Raw genomic sequence first — 12043 nt, 5'->3', positions numbered from 1 at the left:
TTGAAATGTATTTGGAAACACCAGAACAACAATGTGTGCACACACTCCACATATGCTTCCTGTTTTTTTTGTTTTTTTTGAACAAAGGAACTAAAGCTGTAGTGAGAAACTTTCTCCATGACACCCAAGCACTATCTCTTAATTATTAGTGTCGCACTTGAATTTTCAGGGTAATAAACAGGACAGCCATTTCTACATACCTTGGTTTGCTCCTATAGTCAAGAAAGAAGAGAATTAAGCTATGTTTCTCTAAACATTCAAAGTAACCTAGCATTAATTGAGAATACATATCAGAAGATGCAAAAGAATAAAAATAAGCATTTTTCTTTTGAGGTAATATCAAGCAGCATTTACAAAATCCTCCTGACTTTATCTGTGCTGCACAGCAGTAAAGACATGTAGCCACTCCTTTCTCAACCTTTTGTACCAGAACACAATCTACACAGATTAAGCTATGACCATAAACATTTAACCTGCTCACCAATCTACACTCACAGTAAAAGACCTACAGTAAAATTAGAACAAGATCAGACACGAAGTTGAATAAACGACATAAAATTAAGTTTCTGGCTCATATTTGTGTTCTTCCTGTATCTCGGTACAGCACGACTGACAGAATGAAACAGGGAGAATATAAAATGGCAAAAAATGATCAAACATCAATGGCTGATCTGTGCTCTGAATATATAGAAAAATAAATAGACAAATAGCCATCTGTTGTCCTGTGCTCTTTTTCCAAATGAGTCAATCAAGTGTATGTCATCCAAAGAAAAAAGAAGAAAAAGTAATTTTAAAGAAAAATGACATTTTTTTTTTCCCCACAACTCTGAACTGCTTAGCAGTATCCCGATTTGCGTTTTACAGTTTAGAAAACTAAATCCAGCTCCAAGCCTAAAAGAAACCCAAAGGCTTGGTCAAGCATGTTTTTACTTGCTGCCATCCATCTACTAAGCACTCACACAACTATGAAATCAATCTGAGTTATTGTGAATCCTAAGTGATCGAGCCACTAGGCTTGAACTTGGATTCTGTGGTCATGTATTTTAAATGTTTCTGGTATTTAAAAGGGTTGAAAAAGTGAGTCCATTGTGGTCTTTGTTCACAAAAATGCCGAGTACCCAATGGATTTTGAAAACCAATAGAAATTAACTACATACCTCAAATAAAAGTATGACTTCTTGTGTCCTTTAAGTACTCCACCCACATAAACACATGACAAAAAAAGGAGGAAAAACTGCTAGTTTCACTTGTCTCTTTTCTTCCGCCTCAGACAAAGTAAATCCAGGCCCTCGTCTGTGCTGTTTGGATGTGCAGGCACAAACCTTGTGCCAGAGAAGAAAGGTTTGACTAGGGCCTCCAGCTGGATGAAAGGCAGGCAGGATGGATAACAGGTTAAATGGAGAGAGACACGTCTAGTGGTTTCAAGTTTGTCCGGAAAGAGCCGGGATCCCCCGTGCCTAACAGCTCTGGGCTTGAACAAACAGTGCAGTGATCTTTGGACCTGGATGGTGAGACGAGGCAGGAGTGAAGGGGCAGTAAAACAACAGTACAGGTGAAATGTTCCAGCCAATCAGGGCCAACATAATGGTTGCAATCTGAGCAGTCAGGTATGTAGCACACCCTCTGATACTGTATGCGCACATGCTCATTTTTCAGTATCAGCTCCTTTAACCCAGTTCACATTTTGCACCTGCATGGGAAGGAATCAAGCCAAATTTGCTGCATTCTTGAAGAATAAACATGTTTTATGACAACTTAAGGTGAGTTGTGACATAATGACTAAATACTGTGACTTCACAAAAGATATGGACATCCAGATGCTTTCAGAAATAGAATACAATATCTGAGCTCGAACACAAAGGAAGACTGTGTCAACCAGGAGACATCAACATGAACCGCTTGCTAAATTTGTTATGTTGCATGCTCAGCTGTGCATGCTCTCATCCTGCTAATATGAACACAAATACAGTACTTGACCCTATGCACCGATGTTAGAAGAAACAATGTTTTCAAAGTGAAAAAATTAAGAGACGATTCAACAGGAAAAACTAAAGCATGCAATTTGCTGACAATCAAAATAAAACATTCAAGAGCATTCCTTGAATGTAAACAAAATAATATTTTACACTTCATAGCTGCATGGTGGTGATGTGAAATTCGTCTGACTGTTAAACAACAGTAACCAGCAGGAGAATCATAATCAACCATTCTGATTTAGAAAATAGGCTCAAATGGAAGATTTTCAATTTGTTACATGCACAAGGTAAGAACATTTCTATGCGCATGTTAGTGAATAAGGTCCACTGCCTGTCTGCCGTTTGGTGTTTACAGTCTTATGCAAAAGTTTAGGCACCCCTTGATACATAACAGATTTTGGTGATTTTTTATTTGAACAGATGTTAACACAGTTTCTCTTGGAAATGGAAAAAATGCACAATATTTTCTGCAAACAGTGATGCATAGTTACTTCTTATGCCATAAATTGAACAAAAATAAAAAATAAAAACATTATTATGGCATGGTGCAAAAGTTTGGGCACCCTACACAATCAGTACTTAGTAACACCTCCTCTGGCAGATATCACAGCTTGCAAACGCTTTTCATAGCCAGCTAAAAGTCTTTCAATTCTTGTACTTGGGATCTTCTCCCATTCTTCCTTGCAAAAGGCTTCTAGTTCTGTAATATTCTTTGGTCGTCTTGCATGCACAGCTCTTTTAAGATCTACCCACAAATTTTCAATGATGTTTAAATCAGGGGACTGTGATGGCCATTCCAAAACCTTCAGCCTGCGTCTCTTGAGGTATTCCATAGTGGATTTCGAGGTATGTTTAGGATCATTGTCCTGTTGTAGAAGCCATCCTCTTTTCAGCTTCAGCTTTTTTACAGATGGTGTGATGTTTGCTTCCAGAATTTGCTGGTATTTAGTGGAATCCATTCTTCCCTCCACCCGTGCAATGTTTCCTGTGCCACTGGCTGCAACACAACCCCAGAGCATGATAGATCCACCCCCATGCTTAATAGTTGGCAAGGTGTTCTTTTCATGAAATGCTGCTCCTTTTTTTCTCCAAACATGCCTTTGCTGATTGTGTCCAAAGAGTTCTATTTTAACTTCATCAGTCCACAGCACTTGTTTCCAAAACGCATCGGGCTTCTGTAGATGTCCTGTTGCATACTTCAGACGTTGGATTTTATGATGGGGACGCAGATAAGGTTTTCTTCTGCTGACTCTTCCATGAAGGCCTTGTCTGTGCAAGCATCGCTGCACAGTGGAACGGTGCACCACCACTCCTGAGTCTGCTAAATCTTCCTGCAGGTTTTTTGCAGTCAAATGGGGGTTTTGATTTGTCTTTCTGACCAGCATACGAGCAGTTCTGTCCGAGAGTTTTCTTGGTCTTCCAGATCTCATCTTGACCTCCACAGTTCCCCTGATCTGCCATCTCTTAATTACATTTCTTACTGTGGAAACTGCAAGCTGACAACGCTTTGCTATCTTCTTGTAGCCTTCTCCTGCATTGTGGGCATCAATAACTTTCATTTTCAGGGTCTTACACAGCTGCTTAGAGGAACCCATGGTTGCTGGGTGTCCACAAGTGTGTGCACAAGGTTTGAAGAGTCAAAGTATTTGTACAGCTTTGAAATTGGCATTTACCAATGACAGCTGTTGCTGTGCATCAGATCTAACGAGCTGATTAAGGTCTGATACCTTGTGAGAGACTTTGAGACTCTGGAACTCTTAGGGTGCCCAAACTTTTGCACCATGCCATAATAATGTTTTTATTTTTTATTTTTGTTCAATTTATGGCATAAGAAGTAACTATGCATCACTGTTTGCAGAAAATATTGTGCATTTTTTCCATTTCCAAGAGAAACTGTGTTAACATCTGTTCAAATAAAAAATCACCAAAATCTGTTATTTATCAAGGGGTGCCTAAACTTTTGCATAAGACTGTATGTATTTTTGTATCAGTCAGCAGTGACTGCACCTCAGAATGAAATCTGTCCCACAAAAATAGATTACAAACACTTACAATCCCCCAAATTCAAAACAAGAAGTTAAATTTGGTGCTTCTCTTTGCAGGCCAACTAATGCCTTTCGTTATTATTCTAACGTACTTAACTAGTCAAAATGATAGTGGAAAATAAATAAAGCCAAAAGGTTTTTGCACCAAACAAGACAAGACACCAAATGTAATTAAAATCTAAAGTCAGTGTCATGTTGTAGTGAGAAGAAAAAAAAGACACAGAGACATTTATATATAGTTCTCAAATACTTCATATAAAATTCATGAATCAGAACGTTTACATTATGACAACATTTCAGTCACAATGAGAAGAAAACAGCACAAAGAATCAGTTACTGTGACAGACACACTGTACTTGTTAACTATAGCACTGATTTAGTAATAGTGCACAGGTTAACAAATTTAAAAAATAGAGGTAAAAAAAAAAAATGATGGCACAAGGACCATGTATATTACAGAATGGCAATGAAACATTTACCCTCAAACTAACAAATTATTCACAAGGGTTAGTGAAGTGTAACCAAGACTGTGATCAGTTTAAAAAGTGCACCTATTGATGTTTTCATAATATGGCAGTATTCATCCTTCATTAAGTATAATATTTTAATATATCATCAGTTAAGAACAAATCCACTGGCACACATCTCACCACAGTATGTCTGCCCATAAAACTCAAACCTATCTTACAATTCAGTGACGTCATCCCAAACCATTAAACAGACTGGAAAAAAACAAACAAGCAGCTTATAGTGTGTATAGTTTGCAATATCATCAAAAATTAAATAGTACAAAATGATTAGGAACGTACAATGGAAAACTCATTTGTCAACATTGTGGGCAAAGAAGTGGGTGATCCTCATTGAAATCCAAGGATAAAAGAACATAATAAAAGGAGAAATACACATTTTTGTTAGTTTTTTTCACCAAAGTAAGGCCACTCATAGGAAGAGTAGAATCAAATAGAGCAGGAAGATATATGTAAACCATAAATTCAGCAGCTGAGGAGCTTGTGTCCAAATGTTCAGATGACCTTTTAAAAGAGGAAAAAGTCATTACCTGAAAGTTCAACCTGTAAATATTTCTCTACTATGAATGAACAACTCTAAAAGACATTGCCTGCCGTCAATCAAGGACACAAGTTGCCAGTTTTGGTTTTAATTTCATTAAACAGTAGGTTGTCACTTTATTCTAAGGGTGTATAATGTATGTCACCTTGTAAAGAAGCAGCTGTTTATGTGTACAAAGCTACGGAAGCAACTCATCTGGACTGTGCAAATTCTCAAATACAATGATCTGGCAAACATGTCGGTTTCCTGCAGTAAACAACATTTTAAATCCTGGGCTTTGAAAAGCATAGGCAACAATAAAAATCTATAAAATAAATAAATAAAATGGCTGCAGCGTCATGGTTACACTAGCCCGCAAAAGCAGAGCTGTTAATTGAGCTTATAAATACAGTAAATATGGCCAGAGCAGGACTCTCCCATAATATACAGTACACAATGAAATGCCCACACACTTCTCTCTTATGAGGTTTTGATTTAAATCATATTGATTTTACTGCTCCACTGGTGTCTTTCCTGGGGAAAAATAGAATGGATACATACTATGGCAAGGCACAAATTTACCTTTTCAATACTTTAAATTAATGGGTAAGATGAAGTGTTATTACTTTCAGTACCTTCTCCTGAAACTTTAGCTTTACATGATTCACTTGTAAAATATTTAATCTTCTTTAAAAACTGACTACAACTGTCACCTAGTGACCAGTCACTCTCGTGTCAATCAAAAGGAATCTTATTAAGATAAACCAGGTGGTATTTTCACATTTAGTCAAGCCATCACAGTGGACCTACAGAACACAGCATTCAAAAGACTTCTTTACTTGACACATTCACAGTTTGCAGAGTGTAAGGCATCAAATGCATGGCCATGTCTGAAAGGTTTAAGAGGACTTATTTCACAACAACACTGGGCAGGTGTGGGAACATGTTTGGCCCTCCAGTGGGGCCTGGCATCCTCTGTTCCCTGGAGGCTAGGGCTTGCACACTGTGCCACTAGCTCATGAAGAGAGGGAGTAAAAATAACAAGGTTAAATGATTGAGTATATGACCACTGCCTAGTGACACAGCTGGTGAGAGTAAAGGCTGAGTGAACCAGTGTCTATGAGGCTGTGTGCTACAGTATACGGTAGCTCTGTAAATAACCTGTGTTTGAGGAACATAGCGCAAGTATTTCTCTGAAATACCCAGAGTGTGAATGTGACAGGGTGTTGGTGAGCTTGGCAAGGTGACACCAAACAGTCAGCAGCAGCTAAGACACATCAAAGGTCTAAGAAAGAGGCCACATGGCCATCTACAGAAGATATTTCCCTGCATTTTGACAAGACTGTCACACGGGATTCCTCACTTATTCTGAAATTAGGAGACCTTCCATCTTTTGTCTTTCTCTCTCCGTCTCCAGCTCTCTCATCTGCCTTCTTCAGCTGAACGTGCTTCTGATTTCAGCCTCACAAACTCCTTGGCCACGTCATCGCTGGAGCGTTGGGAGAGGATTCGCATGGCGGTGAGTCCAGTGTTATCCATGTGGATACGTTGTCCGAGTGGGCACCAGCAGGCACAGTTGCCCTTCTCCGTGATGTCTCTTAATTGTATCACTGCCAAGCCTACCACTCGGTCAGCACGGCCAAAGCAGTAGTCTTTGACACAGACTTGCAGCTCGTAGCACTCGAAGCCATCCTGGTTACCCAAAACACTGGACAGAGAAACAGAGTTTTGTACCTTCAGTTACCTTAGAGCTGCACCAAGTACTCATTTTCTTTCAAGAGACACCCGCTTGGTACAATATTGCATTAGCAACAACAGAGAACCCAAACCATAACTTAATACTGCAGATGCTCTAGATTTACTTCAAAAAGGTACATTAACTAAGATTATAATCAAGTAAAAATGGAACAGGATGTGGTGTTTCTCTGCTGTAGCCCTTCTGTTGTTACTCCGGCTTATCTACCCTGTGTTGTCAAAATCAAGTCCATAAGTTAGACCCACCTGCCACCTAGCTAAGGTTATTGGAAGTGCTTTTCGAACCACAAGTACTCATTTCAACAGCCTGCCACGGAGGAGCCCTCAGCAGCTAAAAGCCTAAAACAGGGGCTGAAGATGCTACATTCTTTTGTGCAGAGAGAATGGGAAGAGCAAAAACCAGGGTTAACATCAGTTTGGCTTTTTTGAGATGGAGGGCATTATATGCAGCCAAAGGATTCCGATTTGATTTAGATGCAGCATTTTTTTTATTCTGGATGTGTTAGGATCAAAAATGAGTGTGTCTGTTTTGGTAACATTAGTCTGCACGGTCATGATTTTACCTTTGTATTGAGTTAATATGATTTTATTTTCAGGGTAATTCAAGCTTTGTGTGACATTAGCAGTAACCAGAGTGTTCTACTGGACTGATAAGTTTACTTGTTAGTCAGCTAATGTTAGCTTTGGACTGAAGGCTGCATTTTGAACAGTCTGTTATAATCAGGCATCTGTAATTTACACTGTCGCTGGGAAACAAGATGTGATGGGAGGGGCAAAGAGCAGTTTGGAGCAACTCTGGGTGCCAGTTAGTTCTGAATCTCACTAGACCCTCTAGTGGCTAAGAAAAACATTAGGTAGTGTAGTTTTAAGTATAGCAGTTAAACGCGGGCAACACACAAGCAACAAATCACAGATTAGCCAGGTTGGTAATAATAGTGATGCCACATCACATCACTTTGAGTGCTGAAGTTGGAGTTAATAGTGTGCGAGTTTACAAGTTTTCTATTGTAGTTTCCAGTATGGAAAACATACAATATACATCTTCTGTAAACAGAAATGATGTGCAGTGGTAAGCATTTACACAGCTAGTGATGCTATTGGACAGCAACAAAACCACAGTAATAAAAGACATTTCCAAGATCTCATCAATCACCTCTAGTAAATACCTACATACATACATACATACATTCAGTGGCTGTTCTTTCTTAATGCATAAAGAATTACAATAGTGGGTACAACTGCTGCAGTAGGCTACTTACAAGTGGAAGGTTTCATTGTACTTGGGGGACCAGCTGTTGTTCTTGGATTTGGTCTGGAATTTGTGTTTCTTATCGCTGAGATGAGGACCAATCATCGTGATCTCCACAAAGGGCCGGAACATACCAGATGTCTGCCATTTTAAATCACTGGCTCCCACAACTATAGTAACCCATGTGACAAACACACACACAACATGTAAACACACAGACACACACAGATGAGACAGATGATGTCATCATGACTAAATGTTGCTGAAAATGTCAAATTTTTTAAAATTCATAAACTCAAACTGACCTTTGACAGTAACTTTTCGCTCCCCATTTCCAGGATGAGTGTACAGCTCAATCTGGACAGACACCTCACCTATCGGTTTGTCCACGCCTGAACCTAGTATAGCACATACCCAGACACAACAGTGAGTTTTCATTTGACCCCAAAAAGAAACTGTAAATCACAGTGCCATCAGTATGAGCAGGAGATACAGGTGGAGAGACTGGGTTAGGGTTGACCTTCCTACCTTGGTGGTACAGTGGGACAAAATGTACAAAGGAAGAGTGGGTAGGGTTAGGGTTAGGGTAAGAGCAGAGAGCTGGCAGATGATTTTTAATGAAACCTACCCCTGATGGGCTGTATTTTTTCACTTGGAGTTAACCTAATACCCTTTCCATTGTGCACTGGCACACACGCAGCACAGAAGATAAAGAGAAGACAGCAATAACATGTCAACAAATTCCAGCATCAAGAACATCTTAAATACACAGAATACAAGTTCAAATCTAAGTGAGAAAGTATTCAGTGAGCCATTGCACAGTTGGTGCCCTCTGCTGGTCTACTATGAGAAAACCTCTCTTCCAATATTCTTTAGACAGTGGCCTAAACTACCTTGTGCATGTTGGGAGGTCACAAATGTCTTGATGAGTGTGTCTGTCGTCTGAGTGTAGAGGGACAGAGCATGGCGTAGTGAGGACAACTCAGGACTCTTTTCCAGGAACGCCTTCTTCAGGCCATTCCCTCCTGCGTGGAAGTATTGCTGTAAAGCAAACAGAGGGTGAATCAGTATCTAAAAGCAGCTTGGTTTATGTGCTTTGGAAGTTAAAATGATTTTGGTGTTTCACTTTGTAAACCAGTGCTCAGTTTTAAATAAATACTGAAGAAGCCAGCAGCTAGTCAAGAAAACAAGGTGAAACTTGATGAAGTTAATGCATCTGAATGAAACTAAAGCCTGAAGTATAAACTGACCTTGATAGTGTCCAGTGCCACATCCATGACAGCACACTGTCTGGGAGTCAGGCTTTTAGCCTCCCCTGCCATGTGGTCCTGCACAATCAAATGATGAGAAAAGAGATGAGTTAGCTCCATAAAGTTAGAGATACTTATTCTCAACAAGTCATATTATAATGCAGTTCTTCAGAGTCTGATAACACTGAGACCCAACAGGGAATTTAACATGGATTAACATGTATGAATGCATAATACCTTGAGTTTGGAGAGCTGACCCAGTTCCTTTGCAGCTGAGAGGATATTTATTCCCTGTAAGGTGGAAAAAAATAAAACTGCTTTGCTACTTTCTTTTGCTTTTCTGCATTTCAAAGTCAAATTATTCTGCAATACCAACAAATATTAAAGCAAACATTATGCGTACCACGTTTTCATTTCCCTGTGGCAGGACAATAGTCTTCTCCAGGCTGCTCATTACAATTCTCCACAGCTCCTTGAGCACACGCTTTAATACAGTCTTCTCACAGACAGTCGCAAACAGTGTCAGCCTACAAAAACATGCAAAAACACACAAGTACATACAGTACACACACAAGTTAATGAGATGCATGGACCATAGAAAGTGCTAGAGGTAACCCCAAACTGGTGCTGGCACTACAGAAAATGGTAAAAAAAAAATTAAATTTAAGATTATTTTCTAAATGATTTCTGCAAGATGACATTCAGTTCTAGTTTGATCTTAACATGGTGTGTGCATGTAAGTTACATTAGGACAAAAGAGGAAAAGGAGACATTTGTAGATGATGAAAAAGAAAAAAGGGGACATAATGTTTTACTAGACAGAGCTGCCATTAAAAGAGAGAAAGAGTACTTGAGTCTCTAATCCTGATTAATGCACTCACTTGCCATCCAGGAAATCCATGAGTGGCCTTAACATGTTGTCAGAGTCGACCTCCACCTGACTTTTGGTGTTGGCGTTGAGCGGGCCTTTGATCTGGTACAGAAGAGACGCCATCTGTCGCATACAATCGTTGATACGGCTCTCGAAACTGAAAAGATAAAATGATCAATCAGCATAAATGCATGCAAGGTCACATAATTTACTGTGTGTGTGTGTGTGTGTGTGTGTGTGTGTGTGTGTGTGTGTGTCTATGTACCTGTTACCAAATGTACTGCTGAGCTCATCCAGCACGTTGTTCAGCTTCACCTGCAGGTCATTTAATAAGTCACTGGCCTCAGTGTCCATCTGGGAAAGAGACACAGGCAGAAGCCCAGGAGGGTCTGGGTTATAGTGAAAGCCATTTATTGTATACAGCAGCAAAAATGAACAAGTTCAAAATGTCAAATCAAAATGCAGTGAAAGTGCAGTATGTGCCAACTTCAAACATGGAGGGTGTGTAACAGCATTTCATACAAGTTCCAATTCATATTTGCAGCTTGCATCTAAAATTATATTTAAATGTTTTAAAGCAGCACATCACTGCACAAACCAGAAGCTGCAAATGGTAGCAAAAAAATCTCATTAGTTAGTAGTTGTGTAACACCATGTTGTTATGAAAAAAAGCACCTCAGTCAAACTAGTTTTTCATGCTTCATACTATACCAAAGGGATGAACAGTAAACATTGCATTTAAGTTTCTTTCAGGTTTAAGTGTAATGTTTATATTCTATGTCCATCAAAGACACCCCAATTGTGGTTTGTAAAAAATGATTAAAGTTTAATATGAGGCTGAGCAAACCCATCTTTTTGTCAACAGTCTCCAATTTTCAGAGGGATCATACTGGAAAATAAAATTTTAATATTGCAGGAGCTGTTGTACGCATCTTACAAGAAGTGAGTCTCACAAGCACAGGGCGAGGAAACAAGGAGGAAAGATCCATGAATTACATCCAGTAGTGTATATACCTAACCCAGGTATAGTGTGGTGTCATTTACTAAATCAGCACTGCCTGGAGAGGTGCTAATAAGGATGAAGCCATGGCGTGGCTCATTAAGTCAGTGATCCATCGGGCTTTTGATTCATGGCCTGCGAGGGCACTATTAGTGCAGAGAATTGTTTGTTATGCAGCACACAGGGATAGCTTCAGGGGAAGAAGAAGTGGATTGTGTTCTGTTTGTAATGTGCTGTATATATTTTATTTTGCCTTTGAGTATTTGTGTTCCACGGTATATTAATATGCATGTGTCTGCACACCTATTTCTTTTCTTCAAGTGCATTTTCAGTCTATGGCATCACAGAAAGGTAGATGTTAACACAGGGCAAACAGTAATTTTTAGATTGGAATAAGAGTTTCATTTATATTAAATTGTAAACTACAAAGAATGAAAGGCCATTAAACAAAGTACTGTGGCAGTATGCAACATACCTTTTCTACTGGTTTATCAGTCTTTGTATGGTGGGATTGTTTTGAGATATTTTTAAGACGAATAAAACTGAAACTTTGTAAACAAACAAATAACTAACTAAATAAATAAATATCCTGTTTTGCTGTTTAAAACAGAGGCTAGAGGACTCTGACATCAGCCACTTGATATTAAAATTTAAAACACCAGAAACACTCCAAGTTCGTCACATAAGAAAACGTTCTATATGTGTAGCTTCATACCCACCTTCTCCTTGTCAGTCTAGTGCAAACAAACAACAACAACAAAAAAAATCAATTAAAAAAGGTACAACAGAAAATTCAGAAGCAAGTTGTTTAATGGGAAATGTGTGACCACTTTCGAGGGAAGACCGAGGA

General features: G+C 39.1%; 2 protein-coding genes across 6 annotated transcripts in view; both read right to left on the bottom strand.

Moving 5' to 3' along the window:
• LOC109960704 (phospholipid-transporting ATPase ID-like) overlaps positions 1 to 2179 on the bottom strand; it is a 15485-nt gene extending 13306 nt beyond the window's left edge. Inside the window, exon 1 of the mRNA XM_020600986.1 lies at positions 1158 to 2179. The gene's annotated coding sequence lies outside the window, so the exon portion shown is untranslated. The remainder of the gene's footprint in view (positions 1 to 1157) is intronic.
• Positions 2180 to 4255: 2076 nt separating this feature from the next.
• Positions 4256 to 12043, bottom strand: part of unc13bb (unc-13 homolog Bb (C. elegans)) — a 61325-nt gene continuing 53537 nt past the window's right edge. For 4 of the 5 annotated variants that reach the window (XM_020601196.1, XM_020601192.1, XM_020601194.1 and 1 more), the window contains 10 exons: positions 10459 to 10547; positions 10204 to 10350; positions 9726 to 9849; positions 9560 to 9613; positions 9323 to 9400; positions 8966 to 9113; positions 8701 to 8757; positions 8378 to 8470; positions 8083 to 8242; positions 4256 to 6776 (listed from right to left, as the gene is read on the bottom strand). In XM_020601196.1, coding sequence (XP_020456852.1) covers positions 6491 to 6776; positions 8083 to 8242; positions 8378 to 8470; positions 8701 to 8757; positions 8966 to 9113; positions 9323 to 9400; positions 9560 to 9613; positions 9726 to 9849; positions 10204 to 10350; positions 10459 to 10547 — 1236 coding nt within the window. In that variant the 3' untranslated portion in view covers positions 4256 to 6490. The remainder of the gene's footprint in view (positions 6777 to 8082; positions 8243 to 8377; positions 8471 to 8700; positions 8758 to 8965; positions 9114 to 9322; positions 9401 to 9559; positions 9614 to 9725; positions 9850 to 10203; positions 10351 to 10458; positions 10548 to 12043) is intronic. The other variant, XM_020601195.1, reaches the window with a different exon arrangement.

Source organism: Monopterus albus, unplaced genomic scaffold, assembly GCF_001952655.1.
Source record: "Monopterus albus unplaced genomic scaffold, M_albus_1.0 scaffold50.1, whole genome shotgun sequence".
Classification (NCBI taxonomy): Eukaryota; Metazoa; Chordata; class Actinopteri; order Synbranchiformes; family Synbranchidae; genus Monopterus; species Monopterus albus.
The sequence above is the reverse complement of the archived record's forward strand: the minus strand, read 5'-3'. Positions and strand labels throughout refer to the sequence as shown.